The 13,318-nt window shown below is 42.2% G+C and overlaps 1 protein-coding gene across 1 annotated transcript in view; it reads left to right on the plus strand.

Moving 5' to 3' along the window:
• LOC132210778 (uncharacterized) overlaps positions 1–13,318 on the plus strand; it is a 125,221-nt gene that overhangs the window by 88,898 nt on the left and 23,005 nt on the right. The window contains exon 8 of the mRNA XM_059652945.1: positions 12,940–13,064. Coding sequence (XP_059508928.1) covers positions 12,940–13,064 — 125 coding nt within the window. The remainder of the gene's footprint in view (positions 1–12,939; positions 13,065–13,318) is intronic.

The following is a 13,318-nucleotide window of genomic DNA, read 5'->3' on the forward strand; positions in this document are numbered from 1 at the left end:
CTTCCCTGCACTCTCCCCGTAGCCCTTGATTCCTTCTGAGATCAAGAATTTGTCAATCTCTGCCTTGAAGGCATCCAACGTCCCGGCCTCCACTGCACTCTGCGGCAATGAATTCCACAAGCCCACCGCTCTCTGGCCGAAGAAATGTCATCTCATTTCAGTTTTAAATTTACCCCCTCTAATTTTAAGGCTGTGCCCGCGGGTCCTTGTCTCCCCGCCTAATGGAAACAACTTCCTAGCGTCCACCCCTTCTAAGCCATACATTATCTTGTAAGTTTCTATTAGATCTCCACTCAGCCTTCTAAACTCTAATGAGTACAATCCCAGGATCCTTAGCTGTTCATCATACGTTAAACCTGCCATTCCAGGGATCATCTGTGTGAATCTCCGCTGGACACGCTCCAGGGCTAGTATGTCCTTCCTGAGGTGTGGGTCCCAAAATTGGACACAGTATTCTAAATGGGGCCTAACTAGAACCTTATAAAGCCTCAGAAGCACATCGCTGCTTTTATATTCCAACCCTCTTGAGATAAATGACAACATTACATTTGCTTTCTTAATTATGGACTCTACCTGCAAGTTAACCTTTAGAGAATCCTGGACCAACACTCCCAGATCCCTTTGCACTTCTGATTTGCGAATTTTCTCACCGTTTAGAAAATAGTCCATGTCTATATCCTTTTTTCCAAAGCACAAAACTTCACATTTACTCACATTGAATTTCATCAGCCATTTCCTGGACCACTCTCCTAAACTTTCTAAATCTTTCTGCAGCTTCCCCACCTCTTCAGTACTACCTGTCTGTCCACCTATCTTTGTATCATTGGCGAACTTCGCCAGAATGCCCCCAGTCCCTTCATCCAGATCATTAATATACAAGGTGAGCAGCTGTGGCCCCAACACTGAACCCTGCGGGACACCGCTCGTCACCGGTTGCCATTACAAAAAAGAGCCTTTTATCCCAACTCTCTGCCTTCTGTCAGACAGCCAATCCTCAATCCAAGCCAGTAGCTCACCTCGAACACCATGGGCCCTCACGTTGCTCAGCAGCCTCCCGTGAGGCACTGCTTCAAAGGCCTTTTGGAATTCTAGATAGATAACATCTACTGGGTTTCCCTGGTCTAACATACTTGTTACCTCTTCAAAGAATTCTAACAGGTTTGTCAGGCACGACCTCCCCTTACTAAAACCATGCTGACTTGTTCTAATCTGACCCTGCACTTTCAGGAATTTAGAAATCTCATCCTTGACAATGGATTCTAGAATTTTACCAACTACCGAGGTTCGGCTAATCGGCCTATAACTTTCCATCTTTTGCCTTGATCCTTTCTTAAACAAGAGAGTTACAACAGCAATTTTTCAATCATCTGGGACTTTCCCTGACTCCAGTGACTTTTGAAAGATCACGACCAAAGCCTCCGCTATTTCCTCAGCCACCTCCCTCAACTCTAGGATGTAGCCCACTGGGGCCAGGAGATTTATCAATTTTTAGACCCTTTAGCTTTTCTAGCACTTTCTCTTTTGTAATGCCTACCATGCTCAACTCTGTCCCCTGGCTCTCCCTAATTGTTGGCATACTACTCATGTCTTCCACTGTGAAGACTGATGCAAAGTATTTATTAAGTTCTTCTGCTATTTCCTTATCTCCCATCACTAGCCTTCCAGCATCAATTTGGAGCGGCCTAATATCTACTTTTGCCTCTCGTTTGTTTCTTATCTATTGAAAGAGGCCTTTACTATAATTTCTAATATTACTAGCCAGCCGACCTTCATATTTGATCTTCTCCTTCCTCACTGCTCTCTTTGTTATCCTCTGACTGTTTTTGTAGCCTTCCCAATCTTCTGATTTCCCAGTGCTCTTGGCCACTTTATAGGCTGTCTCTTTTTCTTTGATATATTTTCTGACTTCCTTTGTCAGCCGTGGCTGTCTAATCCCACCCCGGATAATCTGCTTGATGTGGAAAGTCTTCTTGGGGCCTGGGATGGGGGTGAGGTGGGAAGTGTAGGGGCAGGTGTAGCACTTCCTGAAGTTGCAGGGAAAAGAGCCGGGTGTGGTGGGGTTGGAGGGGAGTGTGGAGCGGACAAGGGAGTCACGGAGAGAGTGGTCCCTCTGGAAAGCAGATAAGGGTGGGGAGGGAAAAGTGTCTTTGGTGGTGGGATCAGATTGCAGATGGTGGAAGTGTCGGAAGATGATGTGTTGGATCCGAAGGTTGGTGGAGTGGTACGTGGGGACAAGGGGGATTCTGTTTTGGTTGTTATTGCAGGGAGGGGATGTGAGGGATGAGTTACGGGAATTGTGGGAGACACAGTTGAGAGCGTTCTCAACCACTGAGCGGGGGGAAGTTGCAGTCCTTGAAGAACGAGGATATCTGGGATGTGCGGGAGTGGAATGCCTCATCCTGGGAGCAGATGCAGCGGAGGTGAAGGAATTGGGAATTTTTGCAGGAAGGTGGGTGGGAGGAGGTGTATTCTAGGTAGCTGTGGGAGTTGGTGGGCTTGAAATGGATATCGGTTTGCAGGTGGTTGCCAGAGATGGAAACAGAGAGGCCCAGGAAGGAGAGAGAGGTATCAGAGATGGTCCAGGTGAACTTGAGGTAGGGGTGGAAGATGTTGGTGAAGTGCATGAGCTGGTGCCGATACAGTCATCAATGTACCGGAGGAAGAGGTGGGGTTTGGGGCCTGTGTAGGTGCGGAAGAGGGACTGTTCCACGTAACCTACAAAGAGGCAGGCATAGCTGGGGCCCATGCGGATACCCATGGCCACCCCCTTTGTCTGTAGGAAATGGGAGGAATGGAAAGAGAAGTTGTTGAGGGTGAGGACGGGTTCGGCTGAGCGGATGAAGGTGTCAGTGAAGGGGGACTCGTCAGGCCTGTGGGACAGGAAGAAGCGGAGGGTCTTTAGGCCATCTGCATGAGGAATGCAGGTGTACCCTGTTCTCAAACTTTTTCATTCAACACCATTGACTTTGATTTCCAATAATTTCTGTCCCATTTGTTCATTTAACTTTCCCTTTTGGTACCAGCCTTGATTGGGGCATTTTATATTTTTCCACTCTTTGAATAGCAAAGTTTCTTCCGAATTTCTTGTTGAATATGTTGGTCACTATATTTTATTTATGATTTGTTGCTGTTTCTGTCCCCAGTGGTGGAAACATCTTCCCTAAGCTTACTTATCAAGTCCTTTGTTATTCTTGAAGATCTCTGTCAGGCTACACCCCAGTTCTCTTTTACAGAGTAAGGAGGTGCTGCTTGTTCATTCTTTCCCAAGAGCTCTAAACTCTCACTTCTAGTATCTTTTTCACGAATATTTTTCGCACCTCCTGCAGTCCTTCTGTATTCTTTTTACAATACGGAGACCAGAAATGTTTGCAGTACTCCAAGAGAGGTTTGAACAAGACTCCACACAAATTCACCATAACTTCCCTGCTGTTCATTTCCTCTAGAAATGGGCCCCAATATTTTGTCTGAAAAGGAACCTTTCCAATAGCACACTCATTTTGATAATGTATTGATGTCTTCCTGTGTTTTATTACAGTCCTCTGTTATTTCCGCTTGTCCACAAATATTGAGATTATGCTTTGCATTCCTGAGTCCAAATGGTTTTTGAAATAACACTAGTTGCAGCACTAACTCTGGTGGGATACTAGTTCCTTCCTTTTGTGAGTATCTGTCTTTAATTCCTACACTGTCTTCTGGTACTAGTTTTCCAACACAGTATGTTCTCATCTGAGGTTTAAGTGTACTATCAAACTCACAACCACTTACATTGAGAAGATTAAGGGCAACAGATACATGGCAACAGCCCATCTGCAAGTTCTCCTCCAAGCCACTCACTATTCTGACTTGGAAATATATTGCCGTTCCTTCAATTTTGCTGGGTCAAAATCATGGAATTTTATTCTTTAGGACATTGTGGGTCTACCCACAAGATATGGACTGCAGTGGCTTAAGAAGGCAGCTCAACAGCACCTTCGCACAGCAACTAGGGACAGTCGATAAATGCTGGACCAGCCAGCAACACCCGCATTCTATTCATGATTTGATAAAAAAGCCTTTTGGATTCCAGAAGTGCTACATGAAGGAATAGTGATATATTTCCAACTCAGGATGATGAGTAGCTGGCAAGAGATGGTGTTTCCATGTATCTGCTGCCATTATCCTTCTAGATGAAAGTGGTCGTGGGTTTGAAAAGTTCTGGCTAAGAAGCCTTGGTGAGTTTCTGCAGTGCACCTTAGAGATAGTACACACTGCTGCTACTGAGCGTCAGTGGTAGAGGGAGTAGATGCATATGGATGTGGTGTCAGTCAAGTGGGCTGCTTTTGGGGAAGCAGGAGGTGAGCTATTTGCTGTTATTAGGATTCCTAGGATTTGATCAGCTCTTGTAGCCTTGGGGTGAGTTCAGTTCAGTTTCTGATCATGGTAGCTCAAAAGATGTGATAGTGGAGGATTAATTCAGTGATGGTAATGCCATTGAATGTTAATGAGTGATAGTCAGATTCTGTCTTGTTAGAGACGCTAATTGGCTAGCACTTTAGTGGTATGAATGTTACTGCCCACTTCTCAGACACAGCCTAGTTATCACAGAGGTCTTGCTGCATTTGGACGTGGACTGTTTCAGGACCTGAGGAGTTCAGTTTTGTATTGAACTGGAATTCAACTCTTTCATCCAATTTTGAACAAAGACTGCAATGAGATCAGGAGCTGAGTGGCCCTGGCAGAACCCAAACTGGGCGTCACTGAGCAGGTTATTGCTGAGCAGGTGCTGTGTGATAGCTCTGTTACTGACACCTTCCATCACTTTACTGATGATCGAGAGTAGACTGATGGGGCAGTAATTGGCCGGATTGGATTTGTCCTGCTTTTTGTGTACAGGTTATGCCCAGACAATTTTCCACATTATCAGGTGGATGCCAGTGTTGTAGCTGTGGTGGAAATAAGAGAAGGTGCTGAGAAAACTCAACAGGTCTGGTGGCATCTATGGAGAAAAAGAAACAGAGATAATGGTTTGAGTTCAATGTGCCAGAATGAAAACAAATAATCCTGTCTTATAGTTGCTAGCTCATTTTTAGGCATTTCTCCTGGCGTATACTCCTGCACTCGTAATTGAGCCAGGGTTGATCCCCTGGCTTGATGATAATGGTAGAGGAAATGCCAGGCCATGAAGCCACAGAATGTGCTGCAGTACAATTCTGCTGCTGTTGATGGTCCCCCACAGCACCTCATGGATGTCCGTTGTTGAGTTGCTAGATTTGTTGGAATTCTGTCCCATGTAGCACAGTGATAGGCCAAACAACACAATGGAAGTAATTCTCAGTGTGAAGGTGATCTTTGTCTCTACAAGGACTGCGCAGTGGTTACAATGTAGGAGCGAATTACTGCTGATGCTGGAATCTGTACTGAAAACGACAAATGCTAGAGATCGCAGAGGGTCGGGCAGCATCCATAGAGACAGAGCAAGCTAACATTTTGAGTCTAGATAAATCTTCATCAGAGCTGAAGTGAAATGTGGAGGGGGGCAGCAGTTGTCGGGGAGGGTGGAATGTCGAGTGGTGGGGGAGAAAAGATGTTGATAGTTTGGATTAAGTGATTGGAATGTGAACGCAATGAAGATATACATGGTGAAAGGGATGACCAGAATTTCTGTCGGAACTATCAACATCCTTTCTCCCCCACCACTCCACACTCTAAGCTATTGCATAGATGCTGCCCCTTTCAGCTCAGATGAAGAGTCATCTAGACTCGAAATGTTAGCTTGCTGTCTCTCCATGGATGCTGCCTGATCTGCTGTGGTCTCTAGCATTTTTTGTTTTCAGTACAGATTCCAACATCTGCCGTAATTTGCTCCCTACATTGTGTTTAATTGACTGCCTTGTCTCTTCAAGGAATGCCTACCCTGCAGAAGTTTTGCTCTTCCCTCTGACAGGAATTACAGTCATCTCTTTCACTGTGTACATCTTCGTTGCTTTCACATTCCGATCACTTAATCTGAACTACCAACATCCTTTCTCCCCTATCACACCACACTCCACACCCCTTTGCCAAATATAGCATAAATACTGCTCCCTGCACACTTCACTTCAGCTGTGATGATGAGCCATCTAGACTCGAACCATTAGCTTGCTCTCTCTCCATGGACGCTGCCTGATGTGCTGTGATCTCCAGCATTGGCTGTTTCCTCTGCAGAGGTCACTCTTACCCATACTCTCTTGGGCAGAACCCTTTGTAGTATGCACATTGGGGATGAAAGGCCAAGTATATTTTTCTCTCTTGTTAGTTCCCTCACCACCTGCTGCAGACCCAGTCTAGCAGCTAAGTCCTTTAGGACCCGACCAGCTCGATCAGCAGGGCTGCAGCAGAGCCACTCTGGGCGGTGAACGATGAAAGCCCCCACCCAGTGTAAATGCTGTTGAGGTGGTGGTAAGCTGCCTTCTTAAAAAGCTGATAATTAAGCTAACTGATCTGAGGTTACTGGATTGTCCTACCTTTTTTAAATATACAAATGATGTGGGCTGTTTGCCAATCCCCTTGCATTATTGCCCTTGTTAGGTATAGTTTAAGAGAAGGTCTTAATACGTCCGTTAATTGGTTCCTGATTTTTAACGTGCATCAATAAAATAAATGAGGACCAAGAATTTTAGCATAGCTTTTCTAAGTTTGCTTAGTTTATCAGTTTTCTTGCCCCTTTATATTTTTGATGCCTTTGTGTTTTCTGATCTCTTCTAACGTTGCTACATCACAAAGAATTCTAGGATTTATTCAAAATTATAACTGGAAAATGTCAATTTTTTGTATTCATTTGTGGATGTGGGTGTCGCTGGCTGGCCAGCATTTCTCGCCCATCCCTCGTTGCCCCTGCCGACAATGCTATTATGGGGGAAATTCCAGGATTTTGACCCAGCGACAGTGAAGGAATGGCAATATATTTCCAAGTCAGGATGGTGAGTCACTTGGAGGGGAACTTGGAGGTGGTGGTGTTCCCATGTATCTGTTGCCCTTGTCCTTCTAAAATGGAAGTGGCCATGGCTTTGGAAGGTGCTGTCTAAGGATCTTCAGACAGATCTACTTATGGGTTCTTGCACTTGAACACTTTTTAGAAAAGGAACATGAAAAAAAGGAATGCAAATAAATCATCAAAGACAAAATGTCTGAATGTACATTCCCTAGTACGCTCACCTGTCTGTGCCTTCCACTCTGTTTTGGAGCCTTGTGTCCACAGCTTTCCCTCTCCTTTCCAGACCCTGACCATGCCTAGTTCTGCATTGAACCTTGCTGTTGCTTCGAATCAGTGCTGGAGCCTGCAGTGTGTCTCACTAGATTTTGTTTTAATAAGCGGATGACACTGTGGTAATTTGCAATAAAAACTGAAAATGCTGTAAACATTCAGCAAATCAGGCAGTATCTGTAGACAGAAAAACAGAGATAATATATCATTAACCTTTTCATCTGAATTGTGTAGATCAAAATTGTGGTAGTTTGCCACACTCATAATCCAATAACAATCTAAAATACAGACTCATCACCATTATTATTGCTCCTAAGTGACTCCCCATGGGCAAATTGCCAGTTAATTGAAATCAAACTTCTTTCTTTCACTGTTTTTCATCATAGAAAGGAAAAAGCTACGTAGTGAGAGAGAGTTATCAGGAAAGGTAAGGTTACAAATGCATGTCTCCAAAAAGATGTGTGCTCTAAATCTCTCTCCCACGGTAAACATCTTTAGCCTGAATGAAAACAGTAGTACAAAGGTAGTGAATAGTTCGCTACAAGGATTCAGTTCTTTAATTAAAAATTATTTTTTTAATGGCACTTCTGCTTTCTGTATGGTGAGAATATACCACATAGTACTTTCCCCAATTTCTGTTCCTGATTTGATTATAACAAAAGTAACAGTAAAAATAGAAAAGGGCAAAAAAAGTACTTGAAGTGGCAACATCACCTCAATCGACTGCCAGCTGAGCTTGGTTCCTGGAACAAGTTTTACATAATGTGACCCAGTGGTGAGGCTGGTATTGAAGCAAATGGTGTTTCTGTTGCAATGCAGATGTGTACACCACTGCTTTTGTTTATTAATGTTCAATTTTTATGAAAATTGGCTTACATATTAAATGTGTTTAACACCATCTCGTTTGGGAGATTGATCAGCTTCACAAGTTGTGTGAACACCAATTTGTATTGAATGAAGAAAAACATCCCAAAGGTGCTTTGCAGCCCAAAATGGATTCCGCTTTGGCCTGGCGTCAAAGTAGGTCTGTGAAGAGAGTGACTGGGTACAGCAAAAGAGTATTGGTTGTGCTGTAATATAGACCACAGAGGCTGATCAGGAAATTAAGAGAAGTATCAGGATTTGATGAAAATAATCAATTAGCAATCTCTTTTTACGAGTTGGTGACTTCCTTTGTAAGTAATGCTAACACAGCTCTTTATTATTTCATGGTAGATTATTTCTGCAAAACAGAAAACAAGCACAGTTTAGTTTTGAATCATAAAAATACCATTTTTGTTCAACTAATATCTGATATTGTCAGGGAAATGAGCTCATTTGCTGTAACCAACAAATTGCAAATTCCACTAAACTCTTAAAAGCACGAAACATTTTCTGAAAACAGCAATAAAATGAATGCAATGGTACAGTTTTATGATAATTTGTTCAAAGTGCTGAGATTAAATTTCTGGGAAAACTTTGTGCAAAACATATTCCACATTTTAACAAGAGTGAGGTATCTCTTGAGTTTGACAGGAAATTGTGAGAATAATACTCCCTAAGCAGTATTTTTTGCAAGATATTGTTTCCCACTGTAGAAAGTGGAGAGAATATTTTTAGTGTTAAGTTCTTCCCCTTTGCTTTTCAATGAACATGTTCCATTAAAGGTCTATCAGTTCGAATTGCCATGTCAGCTCTCAAACTCGCATTAAACAAAGTACTCAGCTAATTTTAAATTAATAGTGTCATTTTCAGTCCTGGAAATCATTGGGAGATACTAATGACTTTAAAGTTCTCAACTGACTGTGTGTGTGTGTAGATGATCTGAATTGGCATTAATATTTCTGATGAGCACTGTTTCAATTTTAGAAGCACTTGTATTTGATCAATGAGTTCATGGTGAATCACTGCACATCAGTGATCGTTTATATTCTATAACATTCCGGTCATTTGAGCTCATTACCTGACTCCCTCTCACTTTCCCCAGACTGCTAACTACTCCTTTCTGACTATACTGCTAAATTCTGAAGTTACATCCTGAAACATCAAATCTTGTCATTCTTATTTTCCATTTAAACATTTTGAAAGAGTTAGTATATATATCCAACAATTTCATGTTGACACAGAATGACAACATATACCACATACACAGACCATTTGGCCCAAAATGAGCTATGCTGGTGTTTATACTCTGTGGTCAAAAATCAAGTGACTCTGGGCTATAGTCCTACAGGTTTAATTGAAAGCGCAAGCTTTTGAAGCTCAGCTCCTTCTCAGGCATAGTGTAAGAGACAGAGTATAAGACACGGAGCTTATAAGCAGAAAGGTAACAGCCCTAAAACTGGTCGCCTCTCGTTGAATCTTTAATGTGTGTGTGTGTGTGGGGGGGGTGGGGGTAATCTGTGTGTGTGTGTGTGTGTGTGTGTGTGTGTGCGCGCACAGTGTAGTGGGCTCACCTGTAATGAGACATGAACCCAAGGTCCCGGCTGAGGCTGTCCTCTTGGGCACTGAACGTGGCTCTCAGCCTCTGTTTGGCAACTCTGCATTGTTGTGTTTCTTGAAGGCCGCCTCGGAGGAAGCTTACCCGAAGATCCGAGGCTGAATGCCCATTGAGCGCTGAAGTGCTCCCGAACTGGGAGGGAACATTCCTGTCTGGTGATTGTTGCACGGTGTCCATTCATCCATTGTTGTGGTGCCTGCATGGTCTCACCAATATACCATGCCTCAGGGCATCCATGCCTGCAGCGTATGAGATGGACATCATTGGCTGAGTCACATGACTATCTGCCATGTACGTGCTGGGTGGCATTGCCATGTGTGATGGTTGTGTCCATGCTGACGATCTGGCATGTCTTGCAGAGGTTGTCATGGCACGGTTGATGTTGTGTTGAAGGTTGGGTAGTTTGCTCCAAACAATAGTCTGTTTAAGGTTTGTTGGTTGTTTGAAGGTGAGAAGTGGAGGCGTGGGGAAGATCATGGTGAGCTCCTCATCATCATCGATAATGTTTTGAAGACTGTGAAGAATATTGCATAGTTTCTTCTCTGAGGAAGTATTGGACAGTGAAGGGTACCCTACCAGTCGTATCTTGTGTCTGTATTACAGCTTTTCGCTGTGGCACGGCAGAATTGGGGATCGATGAAGTGAGCATCGTATCTGTTCTTATGAGAGCATCCTTCAACACCTTCAAGTGTCCATTGTGTTCTCCCTCATCTGAGCAGATCCTGTGTATGCGCTGGGCTTGACTATAGGGGATGGCTTTTTTAATATGTTTAAGGTGGAAGATAGACAAGTGCAGCATCTTGAAGTTATCTGTAGCCTTGCGATAGAGGGAGATTTGGAGGTGTCCTGATGGAGATGCATGTGTCCAAGAATGAGACTGATTTTAAAGAGTAGTCTGTGGTAAGTCTGATTGGGGGGGTGAAACTTGATATCGCTATTGTAGTAGTTTCAGTGATTCGTTGCCATGAACCCAAAGGAAGAAAATATTTCCAATGCGTCTGGTGTATAGCATTGATTGGAGGCCCTGTGTAGCGAAGAACTGGTTTCTTGTTCGAACCTGCGCATGAAAATGTTGGTATATAGCAGAGCAGACCTGGTCCCGTGGCTGTTCAGTGTGCCTGGATGAGGAACTGGTTATCGATGGTGAAGGCGTTGCGGTTGAGGATGAAGTGGATGACTTGTGGGATGGTGTCTGGAAATTGGCAGTACTGAGAACTGAGACCTTTTTTATACATGGATAAAACCCTTAATTATCTCATGACAATGACTTGACAGGAACCTGGATTTTGAATTTTAATCAGAAGTCTCATTCCAAGCTGAGTAAAGATTCAACAAGAGGCAGCCAGTTTTGGGGTTATTACCTTACTGCTCATAAATTCTGTGACTTATATTCTCTGTCCGACACTACGCCTGAGGAAGGAGATGACCTCTGAAAGTTTGCATTTTCAGATAAACCTGTTGAACAATCATCTGGTGTTGTGATTTTTTTTTACCTTGGCCACCCCACTCCAACACCAGCTTATTCATATCATTTCTACACCATGTGAGCCTTCTTCCATTCTGTTTATTTCATTGTAAATGTATATTTGTTCAGAGATCCTGAATGCAGCTAGAATTCAATTGATTGCAGTCTTTAGCATTTGAAAGACACCAACCATTTGTATTGATGATGTGGAGGTGATGATTGGACTAGGATGGACAAAGACAGAAGTCACAAGACACCAGGTTATAGTCCCTCAGGTTTATTTGAAATCACAAGTTTTTGGAGTGTAGCCCCTAACAATATTATGTCTGAAATGTAGCATCTGATTCAGACACACAGCAATCTCTCACAAACAACAATCCTATAATGCCCAGATAACTTGTCTTTTTGTTTTATTGGTTGATTAATAAATATAAGCCAGAACATTGATGAGAATGCTTCGCTTTCCTTTTATGTTTTGAAACACAGCCCTGGATTCTTAGTCAATCTGAGAGAGAACAAATTCTTTACCGATGAGATCTTTCATCCTGCTAAGATTTATGTTGCATAGCTGATCAAACACATTACTGTTGCTGTAAGAGAAGACTGGAAAAGAAGAAGGACCATTAAATCCCCAAGGCTGTTTTACTTCTCCAAATCATAATTTATCCTTCAACAGCAGGAAGTGTATTATTTTCAGGAAAGGGTGTAGTACAACTGGTTTTCTGGATTTTGGTATGAATTTTAACTGTTTTGTTGTGTGTAAAGTGGATACAAAACATAGTCTTTAAAAGCAGGATAGCCTCTAGCAAATTTGAACAGGTGAGGATATCCAGGGTCGATACCCAAATGATGTAAATCTGGAGCTTAAAAAAACTCTTCTGCTCACTCTTCCAAACTTTAATGCTCCATTTTCAAACAACTAATGTTCTGTTAAAATAATTTGTAAACTCTGTTATCATCTAATGTGATCTGGAGGAATGCCTGAAGGCTTATGGATTTGGTGAATAGGTGATGGAAATATTAATGAATAATTAATTCATTGTATAAATATAGGAGTTAGTAATTGAAATAACTCAACAGAGGCTGGTATCCCATCCCCAAGTCACACTTTATTAACACATGAACAATCCTTACTATAATATTGCCTCATGCTGAGTATCAGTAAAAGTGAGACAGGGCTCCCTGGTTGGAGCAGATAAACAGCCCCAGCAAGGGAACTCAAACTCTATCATGTCCAGCTGGCTGACATCGTTACAGTCACTACAGCAATCAGTGGGCTGTCAGTTTTAGGAACTGTGGCTAACTGCAATAAAACTCTCACATAAAAGTGTGGACTTGGATTCTGTTTAAATACAATTACCTTCTGCTGTATAATACTCCACACAGAAAGTTTTAAATTCTAACTGTCTATTTGTAAGAAATGTTTTTTTTAACTCACTCATTGGTTCTTTCCATATTTATTCTAAATTTGTTTCATTTTTGTGACCCATGGAATCAAGCTATTAATATTTATCTTATCACCTTGAGGTAATCATTTGGTGATTTTAGCTGAAATAAAAAAGAACTCCAGATATGAGTTTAGATCCAGTCAATTTCTAATGGATTGTCTCTTCCTCTTATAATGCTGTAATGTGAAAGGTCCCAGAAATAATAGTGTAATCGTAAGTTAATGTCAGTTCACAATTTAAAGTTTCTGATAGGCTAGTATTTGATTATTAGCATTTGTCACATTGGACACACTGATTAATTAAAATGGGTTTCTCTTTTTTCTAGGTATGAATTCCGCAGAACTGTTGCTGATGTTCTTGGGATTTCTGTCTGGAGAGTGAACATATTACCAGGGGGTCCATCTGCAGCCAGTGCAAAAGGATGCCAGCAAATCACCTTCTACGTGGCAGGCAGGTTTTCAAGCAGGTTCTGTTTAACCATTGTGAGATTCCTTCAAGAAAAGACAATATTCCAAAGATGTCACCATGAATTTTCTGCCTTTTACCTCTGCTCACTGTTCTGTCAATTTCAATTTAGTGTCTGAAATTAGTCCTTTCCTACCTTCTTTTGCTAAATGCGAGGAATCATCTTAGCATTAATTATTATTATTATTGCAGCTTATAAAGTAAACAAGATTTCACATAATATCAAAGGCAGAAAATAA

This window comes from Stegostoma tigrinum, chromosome 20 (genome assembly GCF_030684315.1).
Source record: "Stegostoma tigrinum isolate sSteTig4 chromosome 20, sSteTig4.hap1, whole genome shotgun sequence".
In the NCBI taxonomy this organism is placed as follows: Eukaryota; Metazoa; Chordata; class Chondrichthyes; order Orectolobiformes; family Stegostomatidae; genus Stegostoma; species Stegostoma tigrinum.